General features: G+C 37.8%; 2 protein-coding genes across 17 annotated transcripts in view; both read right to left on the bottom strand.

Moving 5' to 3' along the window:
- Svil (Supervillin) overlaps nt 1–16,944 on the bottom strand; it is a 273,565-nt gene extending 256,621 nt beyond the window's left edge. For both annotated transcript variants that reach the window (XM_067084305.1, XM_067084306.1), the window contains exon 1: nt 16,811–16,944. In XM_067084305.1, coding sequence (XP_066940406.1) covers nt 16,811–16,941 — 131 coding nt within the window. In that variant the 5' untranslated portion in view covers nt 16,942–16,944. The remainder of the gene's footprint in view (nt 1–16,810) is intronic.
- The window catches only part of LOC136826829 (uncharacterized), a 1,026,023-nt gene continuing 1,023,508 nt past the window's right edge, over nt 16,822–19,336 (bottom strand). For 13 of the 15 annotated variants that reach the window (XM_067084297.1, XM_067084294.1, XM_067084301.1 and 10 more), the window contains one exon: nt 16,822–17,268. In XM_067084297.1, coding sequence (XP_066940398.1) covers nt 17,000–17,268 — 269 coding nt within the window. In that variant the 3' untranslated portion in view covers nt 16,822–16,999. The remainder of the gene's footprint in view (nt 17,269–19,336) is intronic. The other 2 variants (XM_067084291.1, XM_067084292.1) reach the window with 1 other exon arrangement.

The following is a 19,336-nucleotide window of genomic DNA, read 5'->3' as shown; positions in this document are numbered from 1 at the left end:
GCCCGTCTTAACCGATATCCGGATTAATGGGGTCCGGCTTGACGAAGATCGACTGTATGTGTGTATATATACATATATATATATATATATATATATATATATATATATATATATATATATATATATATATATATATAGTATATACTGTATGTAAATATATAACATTTTACCTTAACAGCTGTTTACCTTAACAGGTGGCTCAAAGCAAAGAAATTACTAAAATCACTGCCCCATTCACATTTAAACTATTAGATTGCAGATGAAGCCCACGTACAAAAATCTTTCAAAATACTAGTAACCTACTACACTATACAGACGGTTTACCAGCAGCCTGATACCCTTCTTGTTTCACCTGTTCTGTGGCTCACTCTTTTCTCATCCTACTATATCAAAAATTTTCAAAAAATTTACTCTCAAATATATATATATATATATATATATATATATATATATATATATATATATATATATATATATATATATATATATATATATATATAAATCTACAGCTTCCTTCACTCTATGCAGATTAACATTGACTGCTCCGTCTTCCTGGTTCCTATTTATTCCTCATGCGGACATTTACTCACAATCCTGGCTTTCATATAATTATTTGAGAAAACATTACAGCATTAAATATAGTACAGAACTGAGGAAAAAATATACACATTTAAATTTCTCTCATAAAAAATCTTAATATGTTCTTATGATAATGGCTTTGTTGATGAATTTGCAAGGGTCCATGTCCTGATGGTACTGCAGATATACAATGAGACAAAATATGGAAGGATATCAGAAAGATCATTAACATTAGAGGAATCACTACCCGATTCCATATAATTAAAAATGCTCAGGTAAGTCACTGTCAGACACTGTGAAGGGAGAGAACTGAGGATGTTCTGGAGTTCAAAGTCAGGGTTACACAACTGTAGACAATGTAGTTAAAAAAACTCTTACAGAAAGCTGATTTACTCACAGGTGACACTACAGAAAAACCACAAAAATTTTTCAAGGGTCCATACTGATGGTACTGCCTCCACAAAATCTTCAGCATCATCATTGGTCAAGATCTGTGAATTCAAGTAGGTAAAGTTTTCTCTATGCTCTCCTGTGTGTGCCTCAACATTGTGGTTGAATATGTTGGAAAAGCCTTCACTTCCAACTTCCCTTAAAACATTCAAAATCTCAACATCTGTAACAAGAGTGAGGAAAAGCCTTGAAGTTGCTGCAAAGCTCACTTCACAATGACTTCTGTCATTCAATGACTACATGGCACCTAGAGCCTCAGCAATAAGCATCTGTAATTGTGAAGCTCTTCCATATATCAATGGTGTTGCAGTAAGGTTTAGCATCAAGGACATTACAAATCCTCCCAAAGGTGAGGTAGGCATAAATTGTTTTAATATACTAGATGACACCTTGATCAAGTGGCTGCAGCAGTGATGTTTTAGGATGCAGGAATATCAATTCCACATTACTGTTGATGAAATTGACAGACTGGGAATAGCTGGAAGCAATGTCATTAAGGTATCTTTTCACTTCCAGAATGAAGCCTCTGTGGAGCCTTTCAAAAAACAAGATAGTTGTTAATCAAGCCTTCTTGCTGTGTTGCCAAAACACAAGTTGATAATTTCTATTTTTGTTCTTCAGGGCCAAAGGATTATTTGCCCATTAAACGAGGCTTGGCTTGATCATTTGACCTGTAGCACTGGCACACAGGACCACAGTATGGTGGTCTTCATATGCCTTAAATCTCAAGGTCTGCTTGGTACTCTCATGGATAGGTATGGTTTGCCATTTTTTTTTTTCTAGAGCAAGCCCATTTCATCATAAATGAAGGCTTGCTGTTAAAGGCAGTCTTTCTAATCACTGAGTTGTATACGTTCATTTGGGAATGAAGATGTTGCCTCAGCAATATACAAAGCTGATTGTTCAATAATCTCAAATCCTTCTACTATCAATACTTAACTAACCAACCACCCCTTACTAGCCCTACATTCTTTGTCTTGCTTTCACTAATCTCCAATCCTTAGTGTTTATAGAGTTTCGGACTAATTAATGTAAAATTTTCATATGAATATGGATATCCTCTAGCCATGCCCATTTAATACTTTCTCAACCTTGATTGAGTGGATGCTTGATTCATTCTTACCAAGCTTACACCCCATTTTGGCAGATCACATGATCTTTTCACAAGATCTAGTTTATTTTCTCCTTGAACAATGGCATGTTATGCACCGTAGCCTGTGATGAACTTTCGGATTTAACTGCTCTTTATAAGGCATATTCTGAGTGAGCACTAATCAGAGCAGTTTTGGAGTGTTGGACTAGATAGACTGAAACCTGTGTGTTGCATGGTCATGCAGGAGGCAGCATCAACCTGCAGGACATACTTATAAATTACTTGATTCACATGGATTTTACACAGTACTTGGCATGCAGCAAATTCATTCTTGGATTTTTTTTTATATTTTCCATCAGTATGCTGTCAAATCTGTGAAAATTAATCCCAAAAATCAACAGCCAACCATATTTATATATGCAGACATACACACAGTAAACATCTACTCTATCTAATTACCCATTATTCACACACAACATTATGCAGCCCTAAGGTTTTAAAATAAATGACAAATTGGTAGGTTTTACTCAAACATTTTCAACAGGAGCAGGCAGCAAGCAAAAATTCCGAGTTGGGAACATTGCATGATAATCCAATACAGTATATGGTTGGTCACATGTGTGCTGCCAATAAAGTTAATTTGCTTAATGGGTTTAGTATGTGAGGAGGTGAATTGTGTGTGCTGACTGCTGAAAGTTTTTCTGGGTGTTGGAGTATATGCTATGGTGCTCTGAATTAGTCTTACTCTTGTTTTGTCAGTCACTGTGCTTGCTTGTGAGACTCTGACATCTCTTCTTAAAGAAGTATTTGAAATCTTCATGGAGGAAGCCATAGGGTTTTTGCCCATGTCCTTTACACCTTCTTTTCTGCGCATGCGCGTGTTCTTATAGCAACTCCACCTGTCAAGAAGGCAAGAAAGGCGCTTCATCTACCAAGTGCACAGATGGTCCTGGATTAGCCATAGCAAGGGTGGTCCCAGTGCCACGTTCCCACCAAGCATGACTTTCTGAAGACAATGCATCAAGACCTTGACTGTTTCAAGAAGCTTTCAGGCCTACACCCATGACATCAACAATAAGGGCACATGTTGGTTGATGGAGCAGCCCTGGTCTGGTATCAACAACATTCACCAGGTCAAACAGTTTATGGTACTGAACTAGAGATGGATGCTGAGAAGTTCACACATCTACAAGGCTTTCCTAATTCCATGGCTTCCACAGGCTGGATCTTCTGGTTCAAACTTCTTTAAAGACTTTAATGACCAAAAGACTCGTGGTTAAGCTTTGCACTTCATTAGATGGTAATGAAGAGTTTTACATGTTCTTAGGGCTAGAATGCTATTGAATCTGTTTTGACTGCAACTTTGACTCAAGAAATACCTTATCTGATGAGTCAAAGATAAAGTTACCTGGCCGACAACTTAACAAGCAATGGGTGTCAGCTTTGTGTTGTGCACACTCCTCAGGGAAACAAGCCACAACACTGCTAATGGTGTGAGCACACCTTATTGATTTCTTTAGGGCTGCTAACCCACTGGTTCCAAATCCACTGCAACCAAGTCACCCAGCAGCCCAATCTTCTGTATCAAAGTCCCAACCAAGCACATTGTCAGCCTTCATTGTTGTAGTGCCAATCACCTTTTCAGTGGTGTGTAAACAGACTGACTTCTCTCTGGGGTTACATATAACCACTTTATCTATAACAAGCTCTCCTGCACCTATGCCTGCCAATGCCCAGCATAGTGTCCCATACAGAGATCCTAACCTATGCAAAAAATGTCCTATCAAAACTAAATATAATACCAGGAAATTTCAAAATTATTTCCTAAAGCATCCTATTGCAAAGACATATGATGAGAGAGAGAGAGAGAGAGAGAGAGAGAGAGAGAGAGAGAGAGAGAGAGAGAGAGAGAGAATGTGTACCACTTGTTTACCCTTGGGTTTATTGTATAGTAGGTTGTATATTTTTTAGTCTTTCCTAAATTCACTATGGAGTTTATTTAATATGTTCACAATTATTTTCATATTACCTTTTAATCTATGGTTTAAAATACTTTCTGAATGTCTTCTGTACATACAGTATGCTATAACTTACTGACTGTCTAATAACCTTGAGTGTAACTGTCCTAGCCTGACTTCTAGCTAAATACATTTCAGCAACATTATTGCACATTTTCATTTTGAAGAAAAAAGTATTTACTGGGAAGCATTTGACAATAATATTGTAAAATTTCTACTTTTTTTTTTTGCTTATAAGTTGACCCACCGTAGTCGCATGGGGATGCTTACCACAACCCTGCCCCTGTGAATAGCTAAAATCCGCGAATACTAAAACCCCCTCTAAAAATGCTTATTACTGCCTTTCTTGAAAGTTCAAGCACCAAATGTATACTTTAAACTATCATCCTACATCAAATATACCTTAAAACTATTATCCTATTACTGTATTAATCTTTGAAATTATATTACTAATATCATTTCAAAGTCATCTTAAACATTTTACCCTTAAAAATATACATACATACTGTATGGCTTACAGCTACGTGTGAAAATAATCCAGTCCCCCCTACGTATTCAGGCACGCACATTTTCTTTCATAAGGTTACTATTCAAGCCGTCATGTTTTCTTTTAGAGGGGAAACATTGGTATGTATGTCACAATTCAGAGAGAGAGAGAGAGAGAGAGAGAGAGAGAGAGAGAGAGAGAGAGAGAGAGAACAAAAATACATATGCACATTAAAAAAATTTAATATTTTACTATGTACATACAGTACTGTATTAAGATTACACAAACCATACGGGTACTCACCAGTGATGAATGTTAATTGATAATGAATTAGCTGTGCAGTCTGATGAATGATGATGAAGATATGACTGTACAGCAAAGCAGAGAGTTGCATCCCCACTGAGGGTGCCTCTTCCCTTCTTCAGGAGGTGCTTTGTCAGGGGTTTCAGGAGGCACTTTTTCAGGTGCTTGGGGGCACTACTTCAGGCGAATGGGGAGGCACTTCTTCAGGTGCTTGGAGAGGCACTAATTTAAGCGACTGAGGAGGCACTTCTTCAGGGGTTTGGGGAGGCTTTGGAGGGTCCTTCTTCCTACATTTAATAAAGACAGTAATAGGCAGCTGCTGCTTCATGCTGATGAGGGCTTGATTATAGGGCGCCAATGCCGAATCAAGGGCATTTGAAAACTTTAAGGAGTGTTCCATTTAAGGATCCCATAACAAAGCCACATCCTGCGCCTCCTTAATGTTCCTCTTAAGTTGGGACAGACATTCAAAGGACAGGCCCTTATCCTCCTCCCTGTCCCCTGGACCTGGTGTGTCTTCTTCCTCTCTGACAGACTTCATCAGCTCTTCCAAATCCTGGTCCATCAGGGGGTCAGCGTGGGCATCAATGAGGGTGCCTACTTCATCCAGGGTGATGTCCTCAAAGCCTTCTTAACCAAGAATCCTCGCCAACTGGACCGCCTTATCAATGGCCGAATGTTGAATTTCTTCAGGAGAGAAGCCCTTATAATTGTGATCAAACTCCTGCCACAAATTCTTCCAGCAGGCATTAAAGGTCTCCTTCTTTATGTCATCAACAATTGGTTGAAGATGGACAGACATGTCGCAATCGTGAATTTACACCACTACTCCTTCAGCATAAATTCATGGTCAGTGTCCATTACATTCACCAGGTGCTCGAGGGAGTTCCGGGTGTAGAGTGCCTTGAAGGCACAGATCACGCCCTGGTCCACAGGCTGGTGGAGAGAGGTGGTGTTGGCAGGGAGGAACTCGAGCTGGTCTCCCTCGTAATAAAGATCAAGAGGGTGACCACCAGCATTATCTATAACCAGCAACACCTTGAACTCCGTGCCCAAGTCATTGGGGTATTACTTAACCTGAGGGATGAAGCTCTAAATGAACCAGTTAGATGTAAGGACTTTGGTGATCCAGGGCTTGGGTTCTGCATCCAAAACATAGGCAGCAATGCCTTGTTCTTATTCTTGAGGGCCTTGGGGTTTGCAGCCTTGTAAATGAGGCCTGGTTTCATCATGAAGCCAGCCGCATTCCCACATATTATGAGGGTAACCCTATCCTACCTGGGCCTTGAATCCGGAGGCTTTGGCTTCGTCCTTCGTGAGGTATGTCTGGGACAGTATCGTCTTTCTGAACAAGCCAGTCTCGTCCATATTGAACACCTGTTCTGGATGGTAGCCCTTCTCCTTTATAATTTTCTCGAAGGTCTCCAGATATTTCGCGGCTGCTTCTGTATCTGTAGATGGTGCTTCCCCCTGCAGAGAAACATTCGTCAGCTGGAACCGCCTCAGAAAGCGGTGGAACCACCCCTTGCTGGCCTGAAAACCTTGAGGAGCTGATGATGGTCATGCTTGTGGCTCTTCCCCCTCTTCTTCTTCTTCTTCTTCTGGCACAGGTTCGTTGAAGCCTAAGAACTCTTAATTCCCCTGTGTCATCACCTTCCAGTGCCTGTATGTCACCGCACCTTCCATAGCAGTTGAATACTGCTGGTTAAGTTGTCATACTTTTTTGCGAATGATGTTGGGGTTGAGGGGGATGGTCTTCTTATGGTAGTCCTTTATCCAAAATGCCAGTGCAGATTCCATCTTAAAGATTGTCTTATCACACACTGTCGAAACTTTTTGCACTACCGAAGAAGCTCATGCTTACAGCCGTTCGTATTTCAGCCTCTTTCTTCTTGATGTACCTCACGGTACTTTCATCAAAGTTAAAATGGTGGGCTACCGCGGCATAACTTTTGCCTTCCTTCAACATATCCAGAAGTTTTACCTTCTCATCGAGCTACATGACTGCCTTCTTTCATTTAGGCTCTTTGACAGAAGCCTTAGAAGGACCAGGGCATTTAGGAGGCATTTTAGGGCACGATTGGCTGTGATACACAAAGATTTAAAACAACACACACAGATTCACGATTACACCTGATCAGATGCTACATACTACGCAGTGAACTGGGAGAGGTGAGGCTCCCACGATTTCATCTTCGCGAGATGGCATTGAGAATCCAGCCAATCAATGCCAAGTGTACAGCTAAAGAGCGCCAAGGAAAATGAATGGTGCTCCTGGATTGGCTGCTTTGCAGATGATAGCCAATAGTGTGTTGAGTATCATTGTGCCTGAGTATACAGCATCCCAGCACGCATTTTCTTTCTCTCCCATTCGCTGACTTGGGTAAAACACTTTTTAAGAAAAAAATACATTTTACTGAAATTTTGCTGTGTTTACATTAATATATTACAGTACTGTAATATTTGAAAATTAGTAAATCTTTTTTCATCATAAAAATGTATTTACATACAGCAGTCACAAAAATATACTGTATAGTAAAATTAAAATACTCTGCACCAGACGCCCTAGTAACATAGTCCCTTTGTTCTACAAACTACATACTGTACGTATTTTAGATATGCTGTACTTATGACGTATCATCCTGAAACACTTTAATATTTCAAAACCATCTTACAACACAACAAAATATCTCTAAAATGTACAGCATGCGCAGAATATCAATGCTGCAATGCGGAATACTGTGTAAAGTATACCTATGTACATATATATGTGTACACTAGTACTGATATAGGAAATGACCCAAGATCTCTACCCAGGCACATATCCCAGTATTACAGACTAAGCATATTTTTTGAATTGTGCCCTATGATGCCTCCTAAACGCTCTGCTTCTTCTAAGGCTTCTGGCAAAGAGCCTAAGCGCCAGAGGAAGACTGTGACACTTGAGGAGAAGGCAGATATTAGTGTAATGTTAAGAGAGGACAATAGTCATGGAGAAGTAGCAGCCCGTTATGGCGTGACATTAAGTGCCGTCGCCTTCATCGAGAAGGAATATGAAAAGGGTAGAATGCTTAGGAAGGCCATTGCTGGAGAAGAACTCGCTGCCCTCTCTATCCCACCGATGGACCAAGATTTTGAAGAATTTCTTGGTCTGTACAAAATTCTTAAGAAAGTCAGGCAGCTGCAGACAATGATAAAGGCATGGGATAATTTTGAGGAAAGAGCCACAAATTTTTCCAATGGCTTTAATGAACTGATGCAGCCCTATATTAACACCTTTGTAGACATGTTCAATTACCTCAACAAGGTGGTGCCTCCCGAATCCCCTGACAAAGCACCTCCCGAAGAAGGGAAGAGGCGCCCTCCGAGGAGATGTAACTCCTCTACTTTACTGTGCAGTCATATCTTCATCGTCAGTCATCGGACTGCACAGCTAATTCATCAACATCTATAATCAACAATCATCACCGGTGAGTACCTATATGATTTAATCTTATTATTATTATGTATTATTATTACAGGTACCCAGTGTATGTTACGTATTACAGTACTACTAAACAATCTTATTATTTAATATTACTGTACTATTATCATTTAATCTTATTACTACTTATGTACTGTAGTATTATTATTGCTGAACATTATTATTTAATGTTATTACAGTAAATATGAAAATACAGAATATTGCCCTAAGAAAAAAACAAAAAAATCCACGAATAGCGAGTTTCCTGTGAATAATTTATAGATATGTTCCACAGGAAAATCCGGGAATGGGCAAGTTTCTCCCAAATAGTTTACAGAAAGGTTCCACAGAAAAATTTTGCAAACTGAGTCTGCAAATAGCAGGGGTTGACTGTAACTAGTTATGTATTAGTAAGATTAGGCCTGGGTCATATATATGCTAAATGTGTATACTGTATGTGCATCTCTAAATACATGACAGTTTGAGGTAAAGTAGAACACTGCATTTTAACCACTTGTGCAGCACACATGGACAAAGCATAATCATTCCTATTATCTTCAGTTTTATGATTTTATTGATTAAATATAATTAATACATAAAGAGTACACTAATTTAAAATTATTCTGCATACTGCAATGACAAGCATAATCAGTTATAACTCTTTTTCTCTCACTTTCTTCTTACCTACCACACTAATTGTCTTGTACCCATTTACATGATCTCTTCCATAATGTCATTGCACCTTCACCAAACCCTTCATTTCTGTATAACACCACTTAAAAAGTGTATCTCTATTTTTCTTACCCTCGTATATCAACAAACATTCTGCTGATGTTGGGAACCCATCCTTGAATTTTGTACATTCCTCAAATTTTTCTTCAACTTGAGTGTCTTAACCCTAGATCCTATTTCAACTGTCTAATTACATTTTTTTAATTAAATTCTATCACCTTCCTTAGTAGATACAGGCAGTCCTCGGTTTACGATGGGTCCGGCTTACGATGTTCCAAGGTTACGACGCTTTTCAGATATATTCATCAGAAATTATTTCCTGGTTTACGACGCATGTTCCAGCGTTAGAAATATGGCTCCAAAACAGCAGACTAATCAAAATTTGGAGTTTTTTTATGAAAAACTCAATAAAAATGCAGTTTACACCGTTTTCAATACGCCCAGAGTATTAAAAGTAAGGTTTTCTTAGGATTTTTGACGATTTTCGGCTCACAACATGGAGTAAGAACAGAACCCCCGTCGTAAACCGAGGATTGCCTGTATACAGTATACTGTGTACTATATACGCAGTTGCACCTCATTAAACGCAAGTTATTTTTTCTTGAATATGACTACAGTATAAGAAGTATGTGGCATACATTTAGGGGCAGCAAGGTCCTTCAGTATATCTGTACAATGATATGCTACTGTACAGTACAGTTAACCATAACGTCCTCTTTTTCCTTACTCATGCTATGTGCTTCAATGAATCTTATTTTGCAAGTGTGAATAATTCATGGCCTTAAAGGCACAAAATCACTCAAAGTTCACTTTCAAGTGAGTACTGTGTGGATGACAAAGAATTCTGGAGTGGAGGGAGTTATTAATATTCATCTTATGAATTTGTGTACTCACTGGCTTAATATGACTGCTGTGTACTGACTGGCTGAATTATGTCAGGGGAGTTGGGAAAAGAAAATATTAGACACATTAACTTTGGTGTTTAGGACTGAGTTATAATAATTATGCTCCTTCTGCATGTTATACATCGTTGGTTCCTGTGACTACTCAACCAGACATATTTTTTGCATATTCATCTACAATTTTATTATAATGTACCGGTACAAAATGAAATGTATCCGTCTTCCAAGTGTCATTCTTCATGATTTTTAGGCTATAATGTTAATATGTATACTGCAGAGCTTTCAGATAATAGAGCCACTGCAATGCACCTCCATCTCTTATCCAACATTCTAGCTCTTCTCCAATGCAAGCCAAAACTCCACAAAATTAATAATAATAATTATGCGGAGGGAAGAACACATCAAGTAAGTTTCATTGTAACTGTGGTTGCATCAGCAGATTTAATTTTATTTTATATCTTTCTCTGTTTATTTTCCTTACCAACAGAGATGAAAATACAAATTTTCGTAATAAAATTTAGTATTTGGATATTCGCCCACTTTTAAAGACAGCTATATCTTTGCACCAGCTGGTGCAACTAGCATGCAAAATTAAAAGGAGATCACTTGGCTGACCTGAATGACTATCTAGTTCACTTGTTCTCCACCAGGTTTTTTGAATGTTTTAGTTCTCATCATGATTTTTCCTGACAGGTTCTACTTTAACAATAGGCATCTAAGTAATAAATTTTATTATGAAAATTTATATTTGAGATACTGTTAAAGATAGATGATTACCACATTGAGATAAGGATGTTGGTTATTGTAGCTAGACAATCCACTCAGCCAAGCAAACCAAAAGTTTCTTACATGAAAACCAAAATATTCTAACCTGATCCGGTATCCTTTCTGGATGCTACTGCATCCAAAAGTTGGGTCCCTGTCAGGGAATAAGGATCTCTGGTATAAGACAAGGTAAGAGCAACCTTACAGGCAAAAGTTGCCTTATCAGGAGCAGTGTGAATGAGACCCCTGTGCCTGGGTCCAACTGCTAAACAAATGACAGTCAAAAGTAAAAGAATGCCTACTGGAATAAAGGTATGCCCCTATCCAGTACAATTAATGCACCTTCAAGCTTTCCAACACTCAAGACTGGGCTTTTAAAATTAAGAAAAGAGACTTTAAGGCAGCTCTTCCATTTGGTTTAGGAAAAGACTGTACTCACTAGAACTAGTGGACTAATGGATGCAGGCTCAAAATAAATGTCCGTGTTTTTCAGGAAATGCGTGGAAAAAATGACATTTCTATAATGCTGTATTTATTAAGCTCTACAAAGACAAATTATCAAAATCAAATGATATAGCAGCTGCTTCTACATTAAAAATAATTACTTTCAGCAAAGGTAATAGCCAAGGATTATGCTTCTCATGCTGGGCTACCAAGAGTGTGTTAACATAGTTAAGTGCTTAGAGAATGCTGCTAAAAGGCTCAAATGGCTCAATCTAACAACATCCAAGCTCCAAAATATGTGATATGGCACTACAGACACTCTAATTTCAAAAGATCTAAGGATCTCTATATATCTAGGTCATAAGCAACAAGTAGTTGAGTATGTATAGCATACAATGCAAGAAATCACTGAACTATACCCTCTACTACTGTAGCTGGGACTGACTGCTTTAAGAGTAACTGAGAAAACTAAAGAATTTAACCAAGTTGTCTATGGAAGTACTATGCAGTAACTACCTTGAGACTGACTCCAGGATTGATAAATCAACCACTGCCTTTGAAATTATTAAGGGGATATTCTGGTAGTGGAAACTGATTGTGAAGTCAATTCCTCTACAGCTACCACAAAAATACTAACATCATCTTAAGAGTTTCAGGATTCTCTTAACCTGTTAAGTACCTCTCTAACAATCACAAAAGGAGGAAATATGTAAGCATATATGCCTAACTACTATAGTTCTGCAGAAAAACATCTACTGCACCAGGTCTACATCAAGAGGTCTACAATTGGAGTTCAGTAAAATTTCTATACAAACTGACATATTTGATCATTCAGATAACATTCTGTTGGAAGAGTTGCATTCCTTCTGCTCAGTTGAGCTGCTAAACATGTTGTTCCTAACTGGTACAAATTATGAATTCAACACCATACTGTATTCCCTTGTGCTAAACTGAGCACTAAAGAACAAACATTATTGATATCATTACCGTACTTGGTTGGTAAAACGATAATTTCTTGATATCATAATATATATATACATATATTTACACATACAAATGTATACTGTACACATATATACATATCTATACATAGCTATACCTGTACATACATACACCTAGATATACATATTTGTATATATAAAAAGGGAAGATTGTTGTCTGAGAACCCTACTACTTTCTTTACCAAATGTTTGCACTGTTTTAAGTTCTTTCAGACTGCTAAGAGTTCAAGATTCCAGATCAAACTCCCTACCTTTCTAGATCCTCCATAAGGATGCCACAGACATTCACTAAGTTATCTAAAAGAATGAGAGGTCTGGGTTCTTACTTCCCTTCAGAGACTAACTGAGGCTTCAGATGGTCTGCCTACCATTCTAGCATCTCTCAAAAACTTGTCTGTACTGTAACCGAACTGGAATCCAGTAAAGACTACCTGTGCCATGCATGTTCAAGTAAATGGGAAGGGTCTTACTCTGATCCTAACATGGCTGGAAAAACTTTCTCCCCAAAATTTATATATCCTAGAAGCAAAAGCCATTGCTTTGCTGGAAATGTCTATAGGGGATGAAAAACTCTTTACAGCGAGGAGAAATTGTGTCATCGTTTCTCCTTGGGAAAATCCCAAAAACCATGCAAATCTATGTTCATCCTCTGTTAGATAAAAAAAAAAAAAGTGTCAGCACCAATGACTGTCGTTTGATATGAATGTCCCAAAACTTGTGCCAGATATTCAATTGGAGTAGAAACAGAATGACACCAATTCCCTAATGGCGATCATGCTCCTATCTTGTGGTGCTGTGATTAGTCCAAAACCCCATTCATAAAATAGTAACCCTATCCTCACAAACACATACAGAAGGTGCCTGAGAGAGGGAGGGTTTATTGACACATGGAAGGAAATTTCCTATATGATCACGGCAATCATCCAGTCATATGCTGAAAAACTACCAGAAATGTGCTGGATGACTAACCTAAAAAAGAAGGAGGACAAAAACTGGTTAGTTTAGAGACATCCAACATTTGCCTGCAAGAAACATAATGGCAAAAGCTTGCTTAAACTTCCAAAATTGCTCTATGACAGCCTGATAAGAAAAATTGGGTTTCTATGGAAGACAAAAAATCTTTCTCAGGATGAGAGTAAGAAGGGAAAATTGTTGGTGATGACAGAGAAGGAGGGAGCCTTATTACTTTGCTACCCAGGGTTCTGTCTCAAAGGGTTATCAGAAACTCTACATGGCCTACAGACAAGATCCTAGGAAACTAAGAATTGCAAGTATCCTACTTATAAGGATGACAGACACTTTGCCTTTACTGAATCCTGATGGCTTCTGTGAGGAGTCTGAGAGAAAACAATTATTAAGAGGCAAACAAGGATCAGGCGAAGGTGCAAGCCTCTACATGGTTGACTTCTAGGACTGCTTCAAAAAATCAATGCACTTTTGAGCAGAAACATTTAACTACCTTAAAGAAAGACAGAATAAGGAGGCAATCAACACTCCAAGCACCCCTCTAAAATCTAAAATCTTCTGTTGGCAGAAAATTTCATAAGCTGGTGCCAGGAAAAAAACCTGCTAAACAAAAGCTGAGCAAACACAACTTCAGTAACTCAGAATCAAGAACTCGTTTTCCTGAGTCAAAGCAGTCAAAAACTTCTGCATACTTCTGCATCTGAAACAGAATACCGGCCAGGTGCCAAAAACCTACTATGCAGCTCTGCACAGCAGCATATGGGAAGGACAAGTACTGGCATTATTGAACAATGCTTCATGTGCCAGAATGCAAGAAAACTCCTCGTGTTCTAACCAAAAGGGAAAACAGCCTAAATCATAGACCTTAGCAGACCCCAACATATTTGGGGATGAAAGGGACCTAGTCTTTATCTAATCTTACTCCTCAATCAAGTGAAAATAAAGGAAAACACAAGTATCATGCCACCTCAACACAGAAGATGACTCCTCTACACTGAACTGCTTGTCTGAAAAGCAGAAAAAGTCAGGGCAACAAAAGCTGAATCCTCAAACAAAACTCTTGATGACATGGGAAGGAAGGGGCCAGAAAGTGCACTGTCTTGTGGCATTGCACCAGCAAGCACGCTGTTTTATGTTGCCACGCTAGAAAGCACCATGAAAGGCCTGAGAAACCAAGGAAAAAACTCTACTACATTGAAGAAGCACATTCTCCCAGCCCACCTTACCTGAAGAGCCAAAAAACAGCTGAGAAAACTAATGTAACACCAATGAACGTACAAAGAGAGCACTCTCTAGTCATGCTACACTTTAAGTGCTAACAGGCATAAGAGAAAATGAAGTACGATTATACTGTACCACTCATAGAGTAACTAGAAAGGTGGTTGGGAGGAATGGAAAGAGAAGACCCAGCAATACCTGGCAGAACTGCCTCACAAGACCAAATGCCATCAACTATGAACAAAGTTCCTGCCAATGAGGCTGCTAAAACAACACTAGGCAACTCAACAGAGGCACTTGCTAATGCAGCTAAAACCAAAAGAAAAACATTGGAAATAAAGGAAGACAAAAAGCCAACAACAGCAGAAGCTAAAACAATACAAGTGAAAGAATTAGATTATAGGAGAAAAAAAGAGTGCAGGAACAGGAAGAAACTGACAGAAAAAACTGACTGGACAATAGATTGTACAATATATCATGACAACTGAAAAAACAAAAAAGTCTTAATATTATACTTACTGCTATTCTCCATTTAAATAAAGAGTTAATGTTAAGCTAACCTGACTAGCCTCAACAACTGACAATGGCAATGTCAATAAATGGAATGACGATTAATTTACTGAAACAATCTTTTGGCAAGCAGGCCAAACACTTAACTGATAGAGATGGGTGAGAGGAAGGTGCTGACAGGCCCAGAATAGCCTTCCCTGAGAACTGACCTAGTTCCCTGGCAGCAGACTCTGTCGAAGGGAAGTCCTGTGCTTGGGCTACAGTCAGACAATGACACAGACACCTTTCCTCTCAAAGGGGGATACAAAAAAGAGCAAAAGCTATGAGAGAATGCAGACTGGGTACTCAAAACCAAAATTTGGTTAAACCCTCAACAGTTTCTTGAATACAACCACCTGTCTAAATTTAAAATACATTTTTCTGAACTGAAAGGGAGCAGCAGGTGGAGCTGAGGATGTAGGATCAAGTCTAGGGTGGGAGGAGGTATGAGAGAGGGGATGGAGTAGGGTAATTAGGGGATGCAGGAGCCAGCAATGAAGCAAGAAGGGAGGTAAAATGTATATTCCTGTCTAATTAAGTGCTTCCTCAATACAACTTTCTCCTCTTCACACCTAATTGACATTCTTACAACTAGCCAAAACTGCATGTCTATCTAACACTATGGAATACATTAGCTCTAACTAATTCCATAAAAAACAATTTGTTTACGAAGAATACATTCCTGCAAAACCTGCTGTTTTGTTCCTACAGTCAGTTAAAGATATCCTGAGCGAACAAAACCAAAAAGTCACAACACTGTGATAAAGCATCCAACAACAATTAGCAAATCACCAACTTTCTTGGCCCCTGTCAAGCAAAATTCTGACAAGAACTAAAACATTCGAAACACACCTGGTGGAGGACAGATGAACAAGACAAGCTGTCTTCTTTTTATTTTGAATGCTGACTGTACCTGCTGGCATGAAGATATAGCTATCTTCAACATTAGGTAAGATTCATCCCTAATAATACTGATACTACAAATTAAGGCTCTTCCTGGTCACTGATGCAAACCCCTGGCATCAATGCAACTGCCAGGGCTACAACAACAAAACCTCTACTATCACAATGACCAAATGGTTTTGGTCATCGCGATAATAATAACATTTAAAACGAAATGTAACATTGGGATTACAATAAAATCAAAAGCTGAAAAATTTGCATTTCATATGTATTGCTACTGAATCTCATAAAAAACGGTAAGTAGTTTGGAAGTATAGTTTATACACTCATCTGAAGGATACTGGAATTTTGAACTTATGAACAGGCAAAGCTTTTTCAAATTTCTTGCAATTTTCTTCAATACAGTACAAAAACAAATATGTATGCAATTCGTCACGGATTATCCTAAAATTCCTTTCGGTGGAGTCAAGAGGCCTTATCGTACAGACTGAATATTTATGCTTCACATCATATGACAACATACAAACCTCCTGGCTGTCATCAATAACTAGAAAGCACCACAAATAAAGGTACCAAAAATATTTTTTTATTTGAAAGATTATGAAAAATTTCTTTAAAAAGTGGAATCTCGCAAAAAAATAAAATGGGACTCTTGTTTCCATTAGTAGTCAAAAGCTTCAGAATATCTGATTTATGATACAAAAAGGTATACTTTACAGTACTGTATATTTAGTTGTATACTGTATACTGTATATTTAGTCTTGGGTTGAATTTTCAATACATTTGGAAAAGTGTAAAAACTGAAAACAGAGAAAGCAAGTCTTAGAAGTCTGTGTTTCAGTTTTGATATTATCATAAAATTAACATTTCATAGGAAAATAAAGTCAAAACATGCTTACTAAACTTAACCAAGAAGGGAAGTCAAACTTGTACTTACCTATCCTCATATTTCTTTGAATGTGCATTTCTTCTTCTCATAATGGCTTCATTTTTAATAACAGTGGTTTTCGTTTCACTTTCAGTGGATGAAGTACTAGTAGCTGTTGAAGATACCATTGTGGCTGCCATACTGCTTGTAAATTTAGCAGATGAATAAGAATAATCTTTATCAAGAGTAGAAACTATATCAACCCTTTTCTTCCTTATCCCTGCTTCTCTCCTTTGCTCTGATAGGCTCTATCTGCCTAAGAGCTTCAGCAAGGTCATCTTTAGCTTTAATAGGTTCAACCTGTCTCAAAGCTTCTGCAAAATCAGCACGATGATAAGGGTCTACTTTATGAAGATCTACTTTGTACTGATCTTCTCTATGGCGAATGGGATCTATTTCCCGAATGGAATCTGCTATATCACACTCAGGGATCTGTGGAGTACTTGCAGTAGTCAAAGTCACATCATCTGAAAATATGAAAAAAAAAAGATTAAATACTTTATTTTCTCTTAATCCTATCCAACACTGGGCAATGCTGTCAATGAAGATTACCTCATGTTCTCCATATGTAGAAAGAGAAATAATTATCAAAAGGAGACATCACTACGGCAGTTTGAGAAAAATCATGATTCTAATAATCATTACCACAATGTTGTTTTCCACCTAGCATAATAAAGAAAATTAGCATACCTAAACATCACAAAATTTGAGTCAGCCATACTTTTGTCTCAGAAAAATTAAATTAGATACTTTCAATTGGCAAGCTACACACAAATGCCAAACAACAGCATTTGCATTATAAGAATTATGGCAAGCAATTCAGGAAACTTGGTAATGTTTACTAATCATACTATTACTAGCTACATTAAAAAAGAAAAAATCTAACTATGATAAAACAATCATACATAGTGATTCATCATGTAATGTTGATTATGTGTGTCACATTAATTGTCTCTAAATCTGACAACAATGCAAGAGCCACAGTCAGAAGGTATACTAGGAGACTAAATGGACATGCTGAAACATACTAGAGTTGGTTCTGAGGATGCTATTGGAGAATATAGCAAGGAGAGCAAAATCATGATGTAGAAGCAGAACTGGAGTTCTACCAGAGCAAGGGACTTCTGATGCTAAATAGACACAAGAGTTGACATCATATGAGTAGAGAACATGAAACACAAATACTGTACATTACACTGAAGGAAAAGGATTGCACACTTGTTATACCAAGTGAGACAGACCTACAACAGCACAGACTGCTTCAAGCTGAGCTGATAGTGACAGAAGGAAGTTAAAAACAGAGGCAGTAACAGGAATATAATTTGAAAATGCAGGTAAATCATGATGAACATAGGGATATCAGAGACAGCAAGAGATCCTTGAAGCTCTGGCGACAAGCAAGGGGATACAAAGGTCTATAAAGATAAAAAAGAAGGAAGGACACGATGTGAGAAGCGTGAAATGTAAATCTTGCCACTGCAAAGGATAGAAAGAAAATGTATGGAATAACAAAGGTGATGACTGCAAAGGATAGAAAGAAAATGTATGGAATAGCAAAGGTGATGAGTGCAAAGGATAGAAAGAAAATGTATGGAATAGCAAAGGTGATGACTGCAAAGGATAGAAAGAAAATGTATGGAATAGCAAAGGTGATGAGGAAAGTTAAAAATATATGAATGGAGCACAGAATATAAAAATGAACATGGAGAAATTATTGAGCAAAGTACATACAAGTTAAAGAGAAAAATAATTTTTATGATAAAATGATGTTTCATTAAATGAAAGGGAACAATATGATGAACAATGATGTTCTGGGGCATTTGATAAAAGAGACTTGATAAAAGCATATGAAGAGACAGACTTTAAAGAAGTTCTTCAGATATGGAAACAAAAAGGAAGACGGGCACAGAAGTATGAGAAGAGAATGTAACAATAATGATACACAAAAGGAAATGTGATAGACTGCAATGTGAAAAATATTACAGAAGTACACAGAAGATACAGGAAGGGGTTGGAATAAAGGTGAAGAAAAATACTGAAAATCAATGTCTGTTATGCTTGATGACAAGAAAATTTACCACTAAGGTGAGATTCGTTATCACACAATTCCAAAAGTACCATATAAAAATACAAGGCTGTATATTTGCATACAGGATCTTATGAAAGCATTCTACAAAGAACAAAAACAAGCCACAGCAGACAATAAGCAAACTGTTATTTTCATGATAAAATTAAGTTTCATATATACTTAGCAAGTAATTACATAGCTATAGTTTCTAACTTGCATGGCAGCCTTTATTTAAAAAATTCCAGTAGCACTTCGATAGTTCAGTGTAGGTGACAAGCCCCGCCCACCAACGGGAATACTGGAAATGAATTGGCAAAAACATCATTCTGTTTGTGCCCTCATGTCCATGAAAGGGGAGGAGGGAGAGCTCCAATCTGTAATTATTTGGTAAGTATTATGAAACTTAACGTTACCATGAAAATAACATTTTCATATCCAGTGAGTAAATTACCAAGTAATTACATAGG

This window comes from Macrobrachium rosenbergii, chromosome 41, assembly GCF_040412425.1.
Source record: "Macrobrachium rosenbergii isolate ZJJX-2024 chromosome 41, ASM4041242v1, whole genome shotgun sequence".
NCBI classification, from domain to species: Eukaryota; Metazoa; Arthropoda; class Malacostraca; order Decapoda; family Palaemonidae; genus Macrobrachium; species Macrobrachium rosenbergii.
Note: the sequence above shows the minus strand (reverse complement) of the source record. Positions and strands in the feature narration are given on the sequence as shown.